The sequence below is a fragment of the Xiphophorus maculatus genome, chromosome 14 (assembly GCF_002775205.1).
Source record: "Xiphophorus maculatus strain JP 163 A chromosome 14, X_maculatus-5.0-male, whole genome shotgun sequence".
NCBI classification, from domain to species: Eukaryota; Metazoa; Chordata; class Actinopteri; order Cyprinodontiformes; family Poeciliidae; genus Xiphophorus; species Xiphophorus maculatus.
The window spans coordinates 27,598,335-27,611,005 of NC_036456.1; the positions used below are offsets into that span (position 1 = coordinate 27,598,335).

A 12,671-nucleotide genomic window follows, 5' to 3' on the forward strand; every position below is an offset into this window, starting at 1 on the left:
AATTAGTCAACGGGAAGTAATTAATCATAACCCCCTTGAAAGAGATCATTATTCTATGCTGCTTAAGTTGCATATTTTTAATGTAGTAGCTGAAGACAATTGGTATCCTAAATGGAGAATGAGGGAGGCTAATTGGGCAATGTATAATAAGATAGCAAGTGACAAACTTATGGAGATTATGCCAAATTTAAGCAATGATATTGAAGAATTAAATTCAATGATTACAAATATAATATGTGAATCTGCAGAAAAGGTCATTGGCAAATCTACTGGATTAAAGGAAAATAAAGTGGTTCCTTGGTGGAACAATGAATGTAAAGAAGCTATTAAAGTTAGGAGTAAATCATTAGAAAGTTAAAATTAAATCATTCATTTGAGAGTTTAATATTATACAAAAAAGCACAGTCTAAAGTTAAGAGAATAGTTAAATTATCTAAAAGAATTATTGGAGGGGTTTTTGTAGTACAATTGGAACAGAAGTTAAAGTAAACGAGATCTGGGGAATGATTAGAAAGATGGGAGGAATTAGAAGGGATTTTTCTTTACCTATAATTAAAGATAATCAGTGTGAAGCTGTAACAAACAAGGAGAAAGCAGAGATATTTGCTAGGTCCTTTGTGAAAATGCATAGTTCTCAAAATTTATCAAATGAAGAATTATCATGGAGATTGAAAATGATTGAAGATATTAGAGAAATTTTAAATAGGAAAGAGATAGAAGGAGGTGTTTTAGATAAAGATTTTACATTGTTTAAAATGAATAGAGCTTTGATTGGACTTCAGATACATCTCCAGGTAAAGATGGCTTATTCTATAGGATGATTGAAAAGTTATCAGATGTTGCTAAAGGAGTAGTTTTAAAGTTGTACAATAAAATATGGGAACAAGGTGAATTGTCCTCTAGTTGGAAACATTCAGTCGTCGTACCAATAGTAAAGCCAAGTAAGGATAAAGTAGAGGTAAAAAGTTATAGGCCTATAGCTCTTACATCTAATTTATGTAAATTGATGGAGAGAATGAAAACTAAGAGATTAATGTATGAAATGGAAAAAAGAGGTCTTTTATCTCCTTATCAAAGTGGTTTTAGGAGTGCACAGATAACTGTAGATCCAATTGTTTAGAAAATGAAATAAGAAAGGCTCAGGTAAATAAAAATTTCTCTTAGCTACATTTTTTGATATTGAAAAAGCATATGATATGCTTTGGAAGGAAGGTTTATTAATTAAGATGGATAAAATGGAAATAAAAGGGAAAATGTTTAATTGGATTAACGACTTTTTTTAAAGAATAGAACAATAGAAGTAAGAGTTGGGGTAAATTATTCAAATATTTATGCTATACAAAATGGAACTCCACAAGGTAGTGTATGTAGTCCATTGCTTTTTAATATAATGATTAATGATATTTTTGATACCATAGATTTTAGAATGAGTAAAGCATTATATGCGGATGATGGGGCATTATGGGTGAGAGGAGGCAATATTAGTAATTTAAAAAATAGAATGCAATCAGCAGTTAATAAGGTTGAAAGATGGTCACATGAATGGGGGTTTCATTTGTCTGTTGAGAAGACACAAGTAATATGTTTTTCAAGGAAAAGGGTTAATCCTACAATAGATCTTAGATTATAAGGGCATAAATTGAAGCAGGTAAATATTGTAAGGTACCTAGGAGTATGGTTTGATGTAAAACTTTCATTTAAAATACATATACAAAAGATTATTGATAAATGTAAAAAAGGCATTAATATTTTGAGATGTTTGTCAGGGAATGATTGGGGGGGCGACAAGCACATCTTTGAAAAGAATGGATGATGTTAAATTAGTTCTGTGTTGGACTTTGGATGTATTGTTGATAAGTCAGCTGCAAATTCTGTATTAGATTTAGATAGAATAAAAGCTAAAGCACTCAGGATATGTTGTGGTGCTTTTAGAACGTCTCCAACTCCTGCTCTTCAGGTGATTACTGGAGAAATACCACTGGACTTAAGGCGGATGAAACAGTCAGCAAATTATTGGTTACATTTACAAGGACATGAGGAAAATCATTCTACTAAACAGGTATTCAGAGAATGTTGAGTATGGCCATAACATTAGGAGTTTGGGATGGGAAGGAAATATGTATAAAGATCAGTTGGGAATAAATAATATAGCATCCTGTAAAACTGTAATTAAATCTAAAATTGGTCCATGGTTATTTGAAATGTCAATAGTAAATTTAGAAACCAAAAAATAGAACAGTCCTGTGGAGGTTTGTATCAAATTATTCAGCAGTATTTAGAAATAATGTATGAAAATATGACACAAATATATACAGATGCATCAAAAGAGGAAAATTGTAAAACAGGACTGGCAGTTTATGTTCTGAAACAAAAAGGTTTTATATAAAGAAGAGCAATGGATAATTTATCATTATTTTCAGCAGAGATGTTGGCAATTATTTTGGCACTGCAATGGGTGCTGGAGGTGAAGCCTAGTAAGGTAGTCATGTGTTCAGATTCAATGTCTTGCTTAACCAGTATTATAAGTGGAAAATATGAAAGCCGTCAAGATCTTTTAAATGAAGTTAGTTATTTGATATATGGTATAAAGCAACAAAATAGAAGTATTATATTCATAAGGGTTCTAGCACATAAATGTATTGTAGGTAATGAAAAAGTAGATAAGTTGGCTAAAGAATCAGTTAAAGCAAGAGAAATTGAATATGATGTCCCACTAAGTAGAGCAGAAATAAAAGTAATTATTAAAGATAAAATAAATAATATGGCAGGAGAGATGGAATTTAGAAGAAAGAGGAAGGCATTTACATAAAATACAGAAGGAGGTGATCATAAGAAATAATAGCATAATGAACAGGAGAGAGGAAATATGGATGAACAGGTTGAGGATTGTGTATACTAGTTTAAATAGTGGTTTAAATAATAATAAAAATTAATAATAGGGAAACATCCATCAGGTGATTGTTCTTATTGCGGGGAAACAGAAGGAGTAGAACATGTGTTGATTTATTGTAGGAAATATAAAAAAGAGGAAAGAACTGGAAAGGGTAATGGGGAGTTCAGTAACTATGGCTAATTTATTAGGGAAGCATCAATCACATGACATAATTCAAGCACTTATTAAATATTTAAAAGATACAAAATTAGCTGAGAGGATTTAGTCTGTATATTTGGCGTAAAAGCAACACAGCTCATCACCCTGAACACATCATCCCCACTGTCAAACATGGTGACAGCATCATGGTTTCACTAATTAACATATCCAGGTGTTAGAATGGCCAAGTCAAAGTCCAGACCTGAATCCATTCGAGAATCTGTGGAAAGAGCTGAAACCTGCTGTTCACAAGCTCTCTCCATCCAACCTCACTGAGCTTGAGCTGTTTTGCAGGGAAGAATGGACAAGAATTTCAGTTTCTCGATGTGCAAAACTGATAGAGATCCCAAGCAACTTGTAGCTGTAAGCGCAGCAAAAGGTGGCGCTACAAAGTATTAATGCAAGGGGGCCAAATTATATTGCCTCACTTTGCTTTTTTTTTTATTTGTTAAAGTTTAAAATCCATCCTTCCGTTTTCTCACACCCTTGTCCCTAGTGGGGTCAGGAGGTGCTGGTGCCTATCTCCAGCTAACGTTCCAGGTGAGAGGCGGGGTCATCCTGGACAGGTCACCAGTCTGTCGCAGGGCAACACAGAGACAGACAGGATAAACAACCAAGCACACACACACTCACACCTAGGGAGAATTTAGAGAGACCAATTAACCTGACAGTCATGTTTTGGACTGTGGAAGGAAGCCAGAGTACCTGGAGAGAACCCACCATGCACAGGGAGAACATGCAAACTCCATGCAGAAAGACCCCGGGCTGGGAATCGAACCCAGGACCTTCTTGCTGCAAGACAACAGTGCAACCAACTGCGCCACTGTGCAGCCCTAAAGTTTGAAATATCTAATAAGTTTCATTCCACCTGATTATTGTGTCCCACTTGTTGATTCTTCACAAAATAATAAAAAATTTTGATCTTTATGTTTGAAGCCTGAAAAGCGCAAAAGGTTGAAAAGTTCAATGGGGCCAAATACTTTCACAAGCCTCTGTACCTGCTGAGAGGTGCAGAGGTATAATTGACCTTTATAGGAATCGTTTGATTGCAGTGATTGCCTCAAAACGTTGAGCAACATAAGCTAAGAGAACCATAATTTTGTCCAGGCCTGTTTCATGAGTTTATTTTTTTAAATAAATAATTCTGTTGAGCACTCTGAGTTTATTCAGACTTTCTTCATTTTAAAAAACTATAAACCTTGATTTCCAATTTTTCTAATGTGGACTCAAATTCAAAATTGAAATGAAATCTATAGTTGATCCTAAAAATCCCTAAATTTTCCCTGATCACTGTATATACATCTGAAATAACATAAACATACACACGGAAAAAATTGTTGGAACTCCTTTGTTAATATTTAAAAAACCACAATGATGACAGAAATAACTTGAATCTGACAAAGGAAATGATGAATAAAAATTCTATGAAAATGAACAAATGAATGTCAGACATGGCTTTTCAAACATTCTTGCACTCTGATTTCATTTTAAATTAATTTTACTGACCTTCACCATCTGTACCATCCTTTGGCTTGTCATCAGACTCAGCAGATGTTGATGAAGGTTCCTCTCTTGTCTCTCCATTAAGAGTCTCAGATTCACCTCCAGTGCTGGTTCCCTTATGATAAATAGCAAAACATATATAGCTTAAGTGTCACATATAGATAGATTGATGGCTCGATTATTTTATTATATACTGCTCAAAAAAATAAAGGGAACACTCAAATAACACATCCTAGATCTGAATGAAAGAAATATTCTCATTGAATACTTTGTTCTGTACAAAGTTGAATGTGCTGACAACAAAATCACATTGATTGTCAATCAGTGTTGCTTCCTAAGTGGACAGTTTGATTCCACAGAGGTTTGATTTACTTGGAGTTATATTGTGTTGTTTAAGTGTTCCCTTTATTTTTTTGAGCAGTGTATTTTGGACATTACAGTGTTCCTCTACCTTCGTTGTGGGAGCGGACTCTTTATTATCACAGTCATGCTGATTGGTTGTCTCTGAAAGAAAAATAAGACAAAATATTTTGGCTTTTATTTGTGTCTGTAAACCAACACTCATGGTCCCAGAACCAGTTGTCAGATATCACAAAGTTTTAAGAGAGGAAGGCTGATTACTGCAGAGGGAGAGAGTGTTAGTATCTCTGAAGTGGAGGGCAGAGCACCTCGTACAATAACAATGTTTAATTATTCATAAATATAAATCTGAAAAATTCTCTTTTTACTGACATTAAGGCTCCCAAATCAGTACTATCATCAGGCATCGTTTGCTGCATTTACAGCAGAAAATATTTTAGGGTAAGCCTCCACCAGTTTTGTACATCCAGACTGTAATTTTTGCCTAAAATATGAAATTATCTTACGCTAAGAAAATACTAATTTATTACTTCCAGTTTCCTCAGCATTTATAATTCGACTCTTTCAGCTAATCTTAATTTTAAAAAGCTTTTGTAAATCAAAGTTCATTTGCTTCCATTTTAATGTATGTTTGTTTACAGTTGGTTTTAAATATGTTGTACTCTTCTTTGACTTTTGTCTACTGTATTCACAAATGTGTGCAGGTGTTGCAGCAGGCATACCTGTTCTTTCTGTTGGACTTCCTTTTGGATTCTGACGGGTTCGCTCTGGGGGTTTACGAGATTTGAGTTGACCTATCAGTAGTAATGCGATGTATACCATACAGATATAGATCAGAGTCAAGATGTCCATTTTGCCATCAGGTGTTGGGAAGATACGAAGTTAACTGCAATTTTTGTGCTCTACTGTCTCCACATGAATGGATCAGGCTGTGTGAAAAAACAAAACAAAAAAAAGTCAGCATTAATAACTTCCATAATATTTATGTAATATTTATTGATGACCAGTTGAATGTTGTTGTTTTTTTATTAGGTACTAACTGCCTGTAGAAAACCCATTAATCTTTATTGAAATGCTTAACGCCTAAATGACTTTCTAGACCCAACAAACCTCCCATTTAAGGTGTGTCGTCACCACCTTTCTTTAAAAGCTGATCATCTTCAATTCTAAGAGGTCATAGAGGTCACTGCAAGGTTTAAAACATGTTAATGTCTTTCTGGCTTCTGACGTCTCTAAAATATTCTGAAACCCTTTAAGACATTTTGGTGTATTATCGCTGCAGAAACATTTAAAGCTGCAGTAACTTTTATAAAAATGTATTTATTGCATATTTGTTAAAACTGTCAAACAAGCGACAGATAATCTCTGAAAACATCAAAGTCCTCTGGCTCCCTCCAGTGGTCCTACTGCAGAAATGCACTGTCAGAAATCACCAATCAAATCCAGGAGGAAGATTTTAGCACTGTCAATCTAGATGTCCGTGCGGTGCTCACACCCTTCATTTGCACAGTTTGTACTAAAGCTCAAGATTATCGTGTGATGCAGTCGTGTTAATGGTGGAGAAACAATGTAAGATTGCAGAAAAATTTCCCAACTTCTAAGGTAGTCTCTCGGCCAAAATGGGAAACTTGACAGGTATGCTGATCACTAAAACTGATCACTTATATGTCACTTCGCAACCTGCCAGTGCAGCTTATCTCCTTTCCTTCACACTGCGCAAGCGCATGGCAACCAAATCCTAAGCAATGTGATGAGGAACTTCAACACTCAGAGTGAATGGGGAAGCGTGCGTGTTGTGATGGAGAAATACCTCGGGGGCGAAGCAGGTCAAAATGCATTAACACAACAAATCTAATATGACATTTAAAAACAAACACTTGACAAAGTGTATGGCTACATTGAGGCTCGATGCAGGAAAAGAAAGACATCCGGAGCGGCCAGACAGCAGGTAAAACAGCACACAACTACAAATATTCACCTGGAAGAGCATGATGGTCAGAAAGCTAAGCAAGTAACCTGAAAAATAATTTAAGTCAACAAGTTAGGATTGGTAGTAATATTTCACAGATGTAGCACCGTTTAAACTCCACCCAGCAGTGAACTCTCACACCAAACATCTGCTTCAAGCTGCAGAATGTAACTTAAGCAAAAAAGATTTTACATAAACTTTTGTTATGTCCTAACATTAAACAGATAATCTCTGAAATAATAATAAAAAAACATTTCCTCTGCCTCCATTTGGCAGTCTGCAGAATTACTCAGCGAGGTCAGAAATAACCAGTCAGAACCAGCATTAATCAGCTAGCCATGCTCTCTGGAAGTTCTGATTTAGTAATTTTTTGATTGTTTATTTTGATGCAACCTGCATTTTACGTTGACAGTATTTGATATAGGCAGTGTTTTGAGATTGATTTGACTCATGCATAACTTAGGGTACTGTGAACATTACTGTCAAATATTAACTAATTGCAGGTTTTTCAGTTGTTCTTTTGACTGAGTATCTGATGTATTGTGCCTGCAAGTATTTTGCATGGTTTGTTTACATTAGGTAAATTTTTCCCATTTTTCCTGATCACATACAGAACCTTGCGAAGGGATTCGCCCCCCTTGAACTTTTCAACCTTTTGCCAGTTCAGGCTTCAGACAGAAAGATCTAAAGTTTTTATTATTTTGTGAAGAATCAACAACAAGTTGGACACAATCGTGAGGTGGAACAAAATTTATTACATATTTTAAACTTTTTTTAACAAATAAAAACTGCAAAGTGGGGCGTGCAATATTATTCGAACCCTTTACTTTCAGTGCAGCCAATTCACTCCAGAAGTTCAGTGAGGATCTCTGAAATGATCCAATGTCATCCTAAATAACTGATGATGATAAATAGAATCCACCAGTCAAACCACTGTAGTAGCATTTATACCTAAAGCGAAAAATTTACATCCAATCCAGGTGATCAGCATTGATCAGTGATTGCCTCTCACTGGTGACTGTGATCAGAAGCAAAAACCTGATCGTAGCATTACTAACATATATATATGTTTCAATAAAAAATTATATTCAGTTATATAAGTGAATCAACCTTCATAAAGAGATGCTTTATTAACATAATCAAAACACTTACCTTGAAGGAAGTTCTGTAGTGCAGCGACTCTGTAGAGCAGCAGTTCTGTCTGAGAGCTGGACAGCAGCCAACTCCTTTTATATCCTTGATTCTACTTTCACTTTTGGATTTAAGTGAAACAACTGGATCTAATCTGTTTACAGTTAAGGACATGATCATCATACCACTGGGGTGAAGCTGTGCATTCAGAGTTTTTTACCAGTTCCTTGTTCTGTGTTCAGTTCAGTCCTTTTCCTCCATGGGTCTGGGGTAAATCCCCAACACAATCAATGGTATGATCTTCCTTCTTAACAGGCTCCCAAACTCAAGAATGCAGGTTTCCTCATTGAAATTATTCTACTAATTTGTAACTCTGGTTTCCACTACTTGGCATACCGATACTTTCGCCTGAGGTTTGTAATACAAAGCAGGAAACCTGCATCAATTCAATACCATCAACTTTAACTTTTGTTTTTGTTCTTTAATTGACTCTACCTGACTTTATCATCAATGTAATTCATAATTAAAACAGGTAAAGTTGATTAAATTACAGAAGAGCTTTGTTTGTACATGATTATTAAAATATACTTTGTCCAATTCAAACCAGCTGCATTAAAACTATTATTTTGTTGTTTTTAATCCCCAACAATCTGACACATTTTGACATCCTAATAAGTAGTTATTATTATTATTATTATTATTATTATTATTATTATTATTATTATTGTAATAATATTAATCATCTCTGGACATCTGTACAACAACTCTTCTCTCTAAGGCTTTGCAATTCTCCTTTAACTTCTCCATCTCTGACTCCAATCAGTTTTCACCTTCTGACTTTTATTCTGACTTAATAAAACTCAACATATTCACATTGACATTATTTACTTAACAACACTATCATTCCAATTTTGACAATTTCTCTTTGCTGATAAAACCTATTGTTGATCTAATGAAAAGGTCAAAGGTCTTTCTGTTTTCCTCCTTGATGTGCAGCCATAGAGTCCAGCAGGATTTATGGTCCACTGGACTGAGTGCCATGAAATGTTGTTGCCAGCATGGATCCATTTTCTTCAAGATGGACTTAAGTTCTTTTTCACATTTACATCATGAGGTTTGCCTGTGTCACTTCTAACATCATAGTACATACTTAAAAGTGCATAAAAGCTTGTATTTTTATATATATATATTGTTTTTAATTTGTAGTTTTAGACAAACTAGAGTTTGATCCATCATACTCGTTATCTTTGGCTATCTGATCAATAAAATAAGACACATCACTCTCTAAGGTTTTTATAATGCTGCTGTAACACCTTCAGCTCAGACTTCAATTGATTTTAAGGCATGAAAAGTTTGGAGTTTGTCATTTATTCACAAATCCTCAATTCTAAAATGATGAGAATGTACAAAGAAAATGTTTGGACCTGTGCAAACAGTTTTATACACCGCTCACAAAATTAAAGTGAACATTAAAATAACATCCTAGAACTCAATTAATTAAATATTCTAATTGAAAATCTTTATTATTATCACAGTGAAATTGAATGAGAAGAAAATAACATAAATGATCATTGTAAATCAACATTATTTCATTTTGGAAATCTGGATTTGGATTCATGCTCACTATGAAAGTTTAAAACAACATGACAGATTGATTCAGTCAATTTCCTCAGTCTAAATGAGGCTCAGTAGTGTGTGTGGCCTCCATGTGTGTGTGGCCTCCATGTGTGTGCATGACCTTCAGACAACATCTGGCCATGTTCCTGATGAGACGCCTGATGTTCTCCTGAAGGATCTTTACCTGGACCTGGATTAGAGCATCAGTTAGTTTCTGATCAGTCTGTGTTGCGACGTGGCGTTGGAGGATTGACCAGCAGCTGGTTTTACTTTTGAGCCAGTATGAACACTGGATTCACAAACAATAGGCTGAACTTTACTTTGGATCCAATATTATTTATTGGAGATGCAGTTTTTACTCAGCCATCAAGATCAAAATGTTCTTGTGTTTCCTCATTTCTTACTTCACTGCATAAGAGGAAACATTCTGATCTACAGTGAGTTTATCTATGATATCAGTTTGACGCCCAGTTTTGTTGAATTTCCTCCTTCCTAGATTCTCATCATACCACTGAGGTAAAGCTGTGCATTCAGAGATATTTACCAGTTTCTTGTTCTGCTTTCAGTTCAGTCCTTTTCCTCCATGGGTCTGGGGTAAATCCCAAACACAATCAATGGTATGATCTTCCTTCTTATCAGATGTCTTGACTTCAGAATGAAACCTTGATAATTAACTTCCTCATTGAGATTATTCTACTAATTTGTGACTCTGCTTTCAAGTACTTCACAGATCGGTTTCTACTCTTCAGGAAACCTGCATCAGTTCACTAACATCAACTTTAGTTTTTGCTTTCTGTTTGTGGTTACCTCTCTTCCTTATCACTTCATCATCAAAGTAATTTATAACTGAATCAATCAAACTTTACTACAGTAATACAGCAGCACAGAAAAGATATGCTTTTCTGTGCTGCTGACAACAATGTGACCACAAATTGTTGTCACATTTGTGGTGAATTGGTGCTATAAAAATGAGCTGAATTAAACTGAATAATATGGTGTGTATAATGTCCAAAGCAGCTGAGCCACAGTACTGTTCGGGTCTCTACTGGAGGAAATAGACAAACAGGGTCTTTTTAAAACTGTAGTTGTCACCACAGGATTATGGGGTATATCATAATCTAATTTGTTACTGTCATGCTAAATAAACACTAATAATAGCGGTTTAACGTGTAGAATACTTTAACAATCAAAATAGTTAATGGGGGCTAACTCTACATAATTTTTCTATATTAGCTCCTCTAAGAGATCAAAATTTGCAAGTTATAAATTAACAGTTATAAATTAAATTGATTAATTTACAGAAGAGCTTTGTTTGTACAATGCTGATAAAAAGGCAGCAGTCATATGATTATTAAAATATACTTGGTCCAATTTATACTAACTACATTACAACCATTATTTTTGGTGTTTTTTAAAGCATTCCGATATATCAGCTTTGTTTAAGTTCCCAACAATCTGATACAGATTAAAATCTTATTTATTTGTAGACTAGCAATAAATTAAAACTTCCACTACAGCTTTGAAATGTGGAAATTGTTAACTATGATACATCTGTGACTTGTTGGAAGGATAAAAACAAATTGTCTCATATATACATGATCTCAACAACTGTGATTATTTTACTAATAAAATACAGTTCTTGATAAGTCCATAATATTCATCATCTCTGGCCATCTGTGCAACAACTCCTCCCTTTAAGGGTTTGTAAAAATCCTTTAACTCCTCCAGCTTTGACTTAAATTAGTTTTGACCTTTGACTTTTATTCTATGACTTGAAGAAACTCAACAATTTCACAGGTACCACAGTGATCCAGGTTCATTATTTATTTAAAAAACATTATCACTGGCATTTTGACAATTTATCTTTGCTAACAAGCTCAATTGTTGAGATTTTGAAAAGGTCAAAGGTCTTTTTGTCTTCCTGAGAGATGTGGCTTCCACCTTGATGTGCAACCAAAGAGTCCAGCAGGATTTATGGTTCACTGCTGATTTAAATTTCAATACCAAACACTTCCACTGTCTTATACAACTTCTCCACCAGATTCAAAAATTGTCCAGGTTTGTTGTCTTGAGCATTGACCAAAAACTGACCAAGGTAGAGCTGCCAGTGTGCAGCATATTTTACCACACTACTGGTCTTCAGTGTACTGCAGAAAAACAATGTAAAATTGAATAACATTGTTTTCAGGCTGACAAAAACTGTTAGTATCTGGAAATTTGGTAAAATCCAAGTTAATCCAAAACATGTAACATTTACCATAATGAAATTGTTCAAGTGAAAACTGCAGACGTTTCAACAAAAAAGAAAAACGATTGAGGATGACTTATAATATGTATTTTCTTTTAGAAAATTGTTTTTCAACTAAAGTTGATGATTGAGAAGCTCTGCATTTGTTTTTTATTTATTTTAGTAAAACGCAAAGATCAGCTGCTATGAAAGTCAGTGTACTTTGTTAATGCAAAAACATATGAAGACATTTACCACAATTAGCATTAGCAACAATGAATTGATGCAACAAAGGTCTGCAGCAGCATCAGAGCCAGAGACCTTAAAAAGCTGAAATGCCTGATAAAGACGGCTGGTTCTGTTCTTGAGATGATTATGTGAAGAAGGTGTCATGAATTGAGGAATTGTAGTGGTGAGGAATAACGCGGTGGACCCAGGTTTAGTGTGAAGTTATGATTTTAATGATAAAGTACACGAAATCCTGGAAGCACAGATAAGCATGGAACAGAGACACAGGTAGATTCATGGGATACACATGACAAGGATTCGACAAGGGGCAGATGGCACAAGTAGGGTTAAATACACAGAGGGTAATCTGGGAAAAAGAGGGACACCTGGAAACAAAGAAAGGGAAAAAAAAGAGACTCAATTATCTGAAAAGACACAAAATCCAAATCCTCACAGAAGGTTTGTCTTTCCTGTGTTTGTTTAAATTGTCTCTAATAGGTATTTAGACCTGACAGAAGGATTCTTCATAAGATCAAGAAAATTAT

The 12,671-nt window shown here is 34.8% G+C and overlaps 1 protein-coding gene across 1 annotated transcript in view; it reads right to left on the reverse strand.

Moving 5' to 3' along the window:
- The window catches only part of LOC106699984 (up-regulator of cell proliferation-like), a 32,402-nt gene that overhangs the window by 13,585 nt on the left and 6,146 nt on the right, over positions 1–12,671 (reverse strand). The window contains exons 2-5 of the mRNA XM_023345869.1: positions 6,933–12,512; positions 5,677–5,883; positions 5,046–5,098; positions 4,598–4,709 (exon numbers count right to left, since the gene is read on the reverse strand). Coding sequence (XP_023201637.1) covers positions 4,598–4,709; positions 5,046–5,098; positions 5,677–5,806 — 295 coding nt within the window. The 5' untranslated portion in view covers positions 5,807–5,883; positions 6,933–12,512. The remainder of the gene's footprint in view (positions 1–4,597; positions 4,710–5,045; positions 5,099–5,676; positions 5,884–6,932; positions 12,513–12,671) is intronic.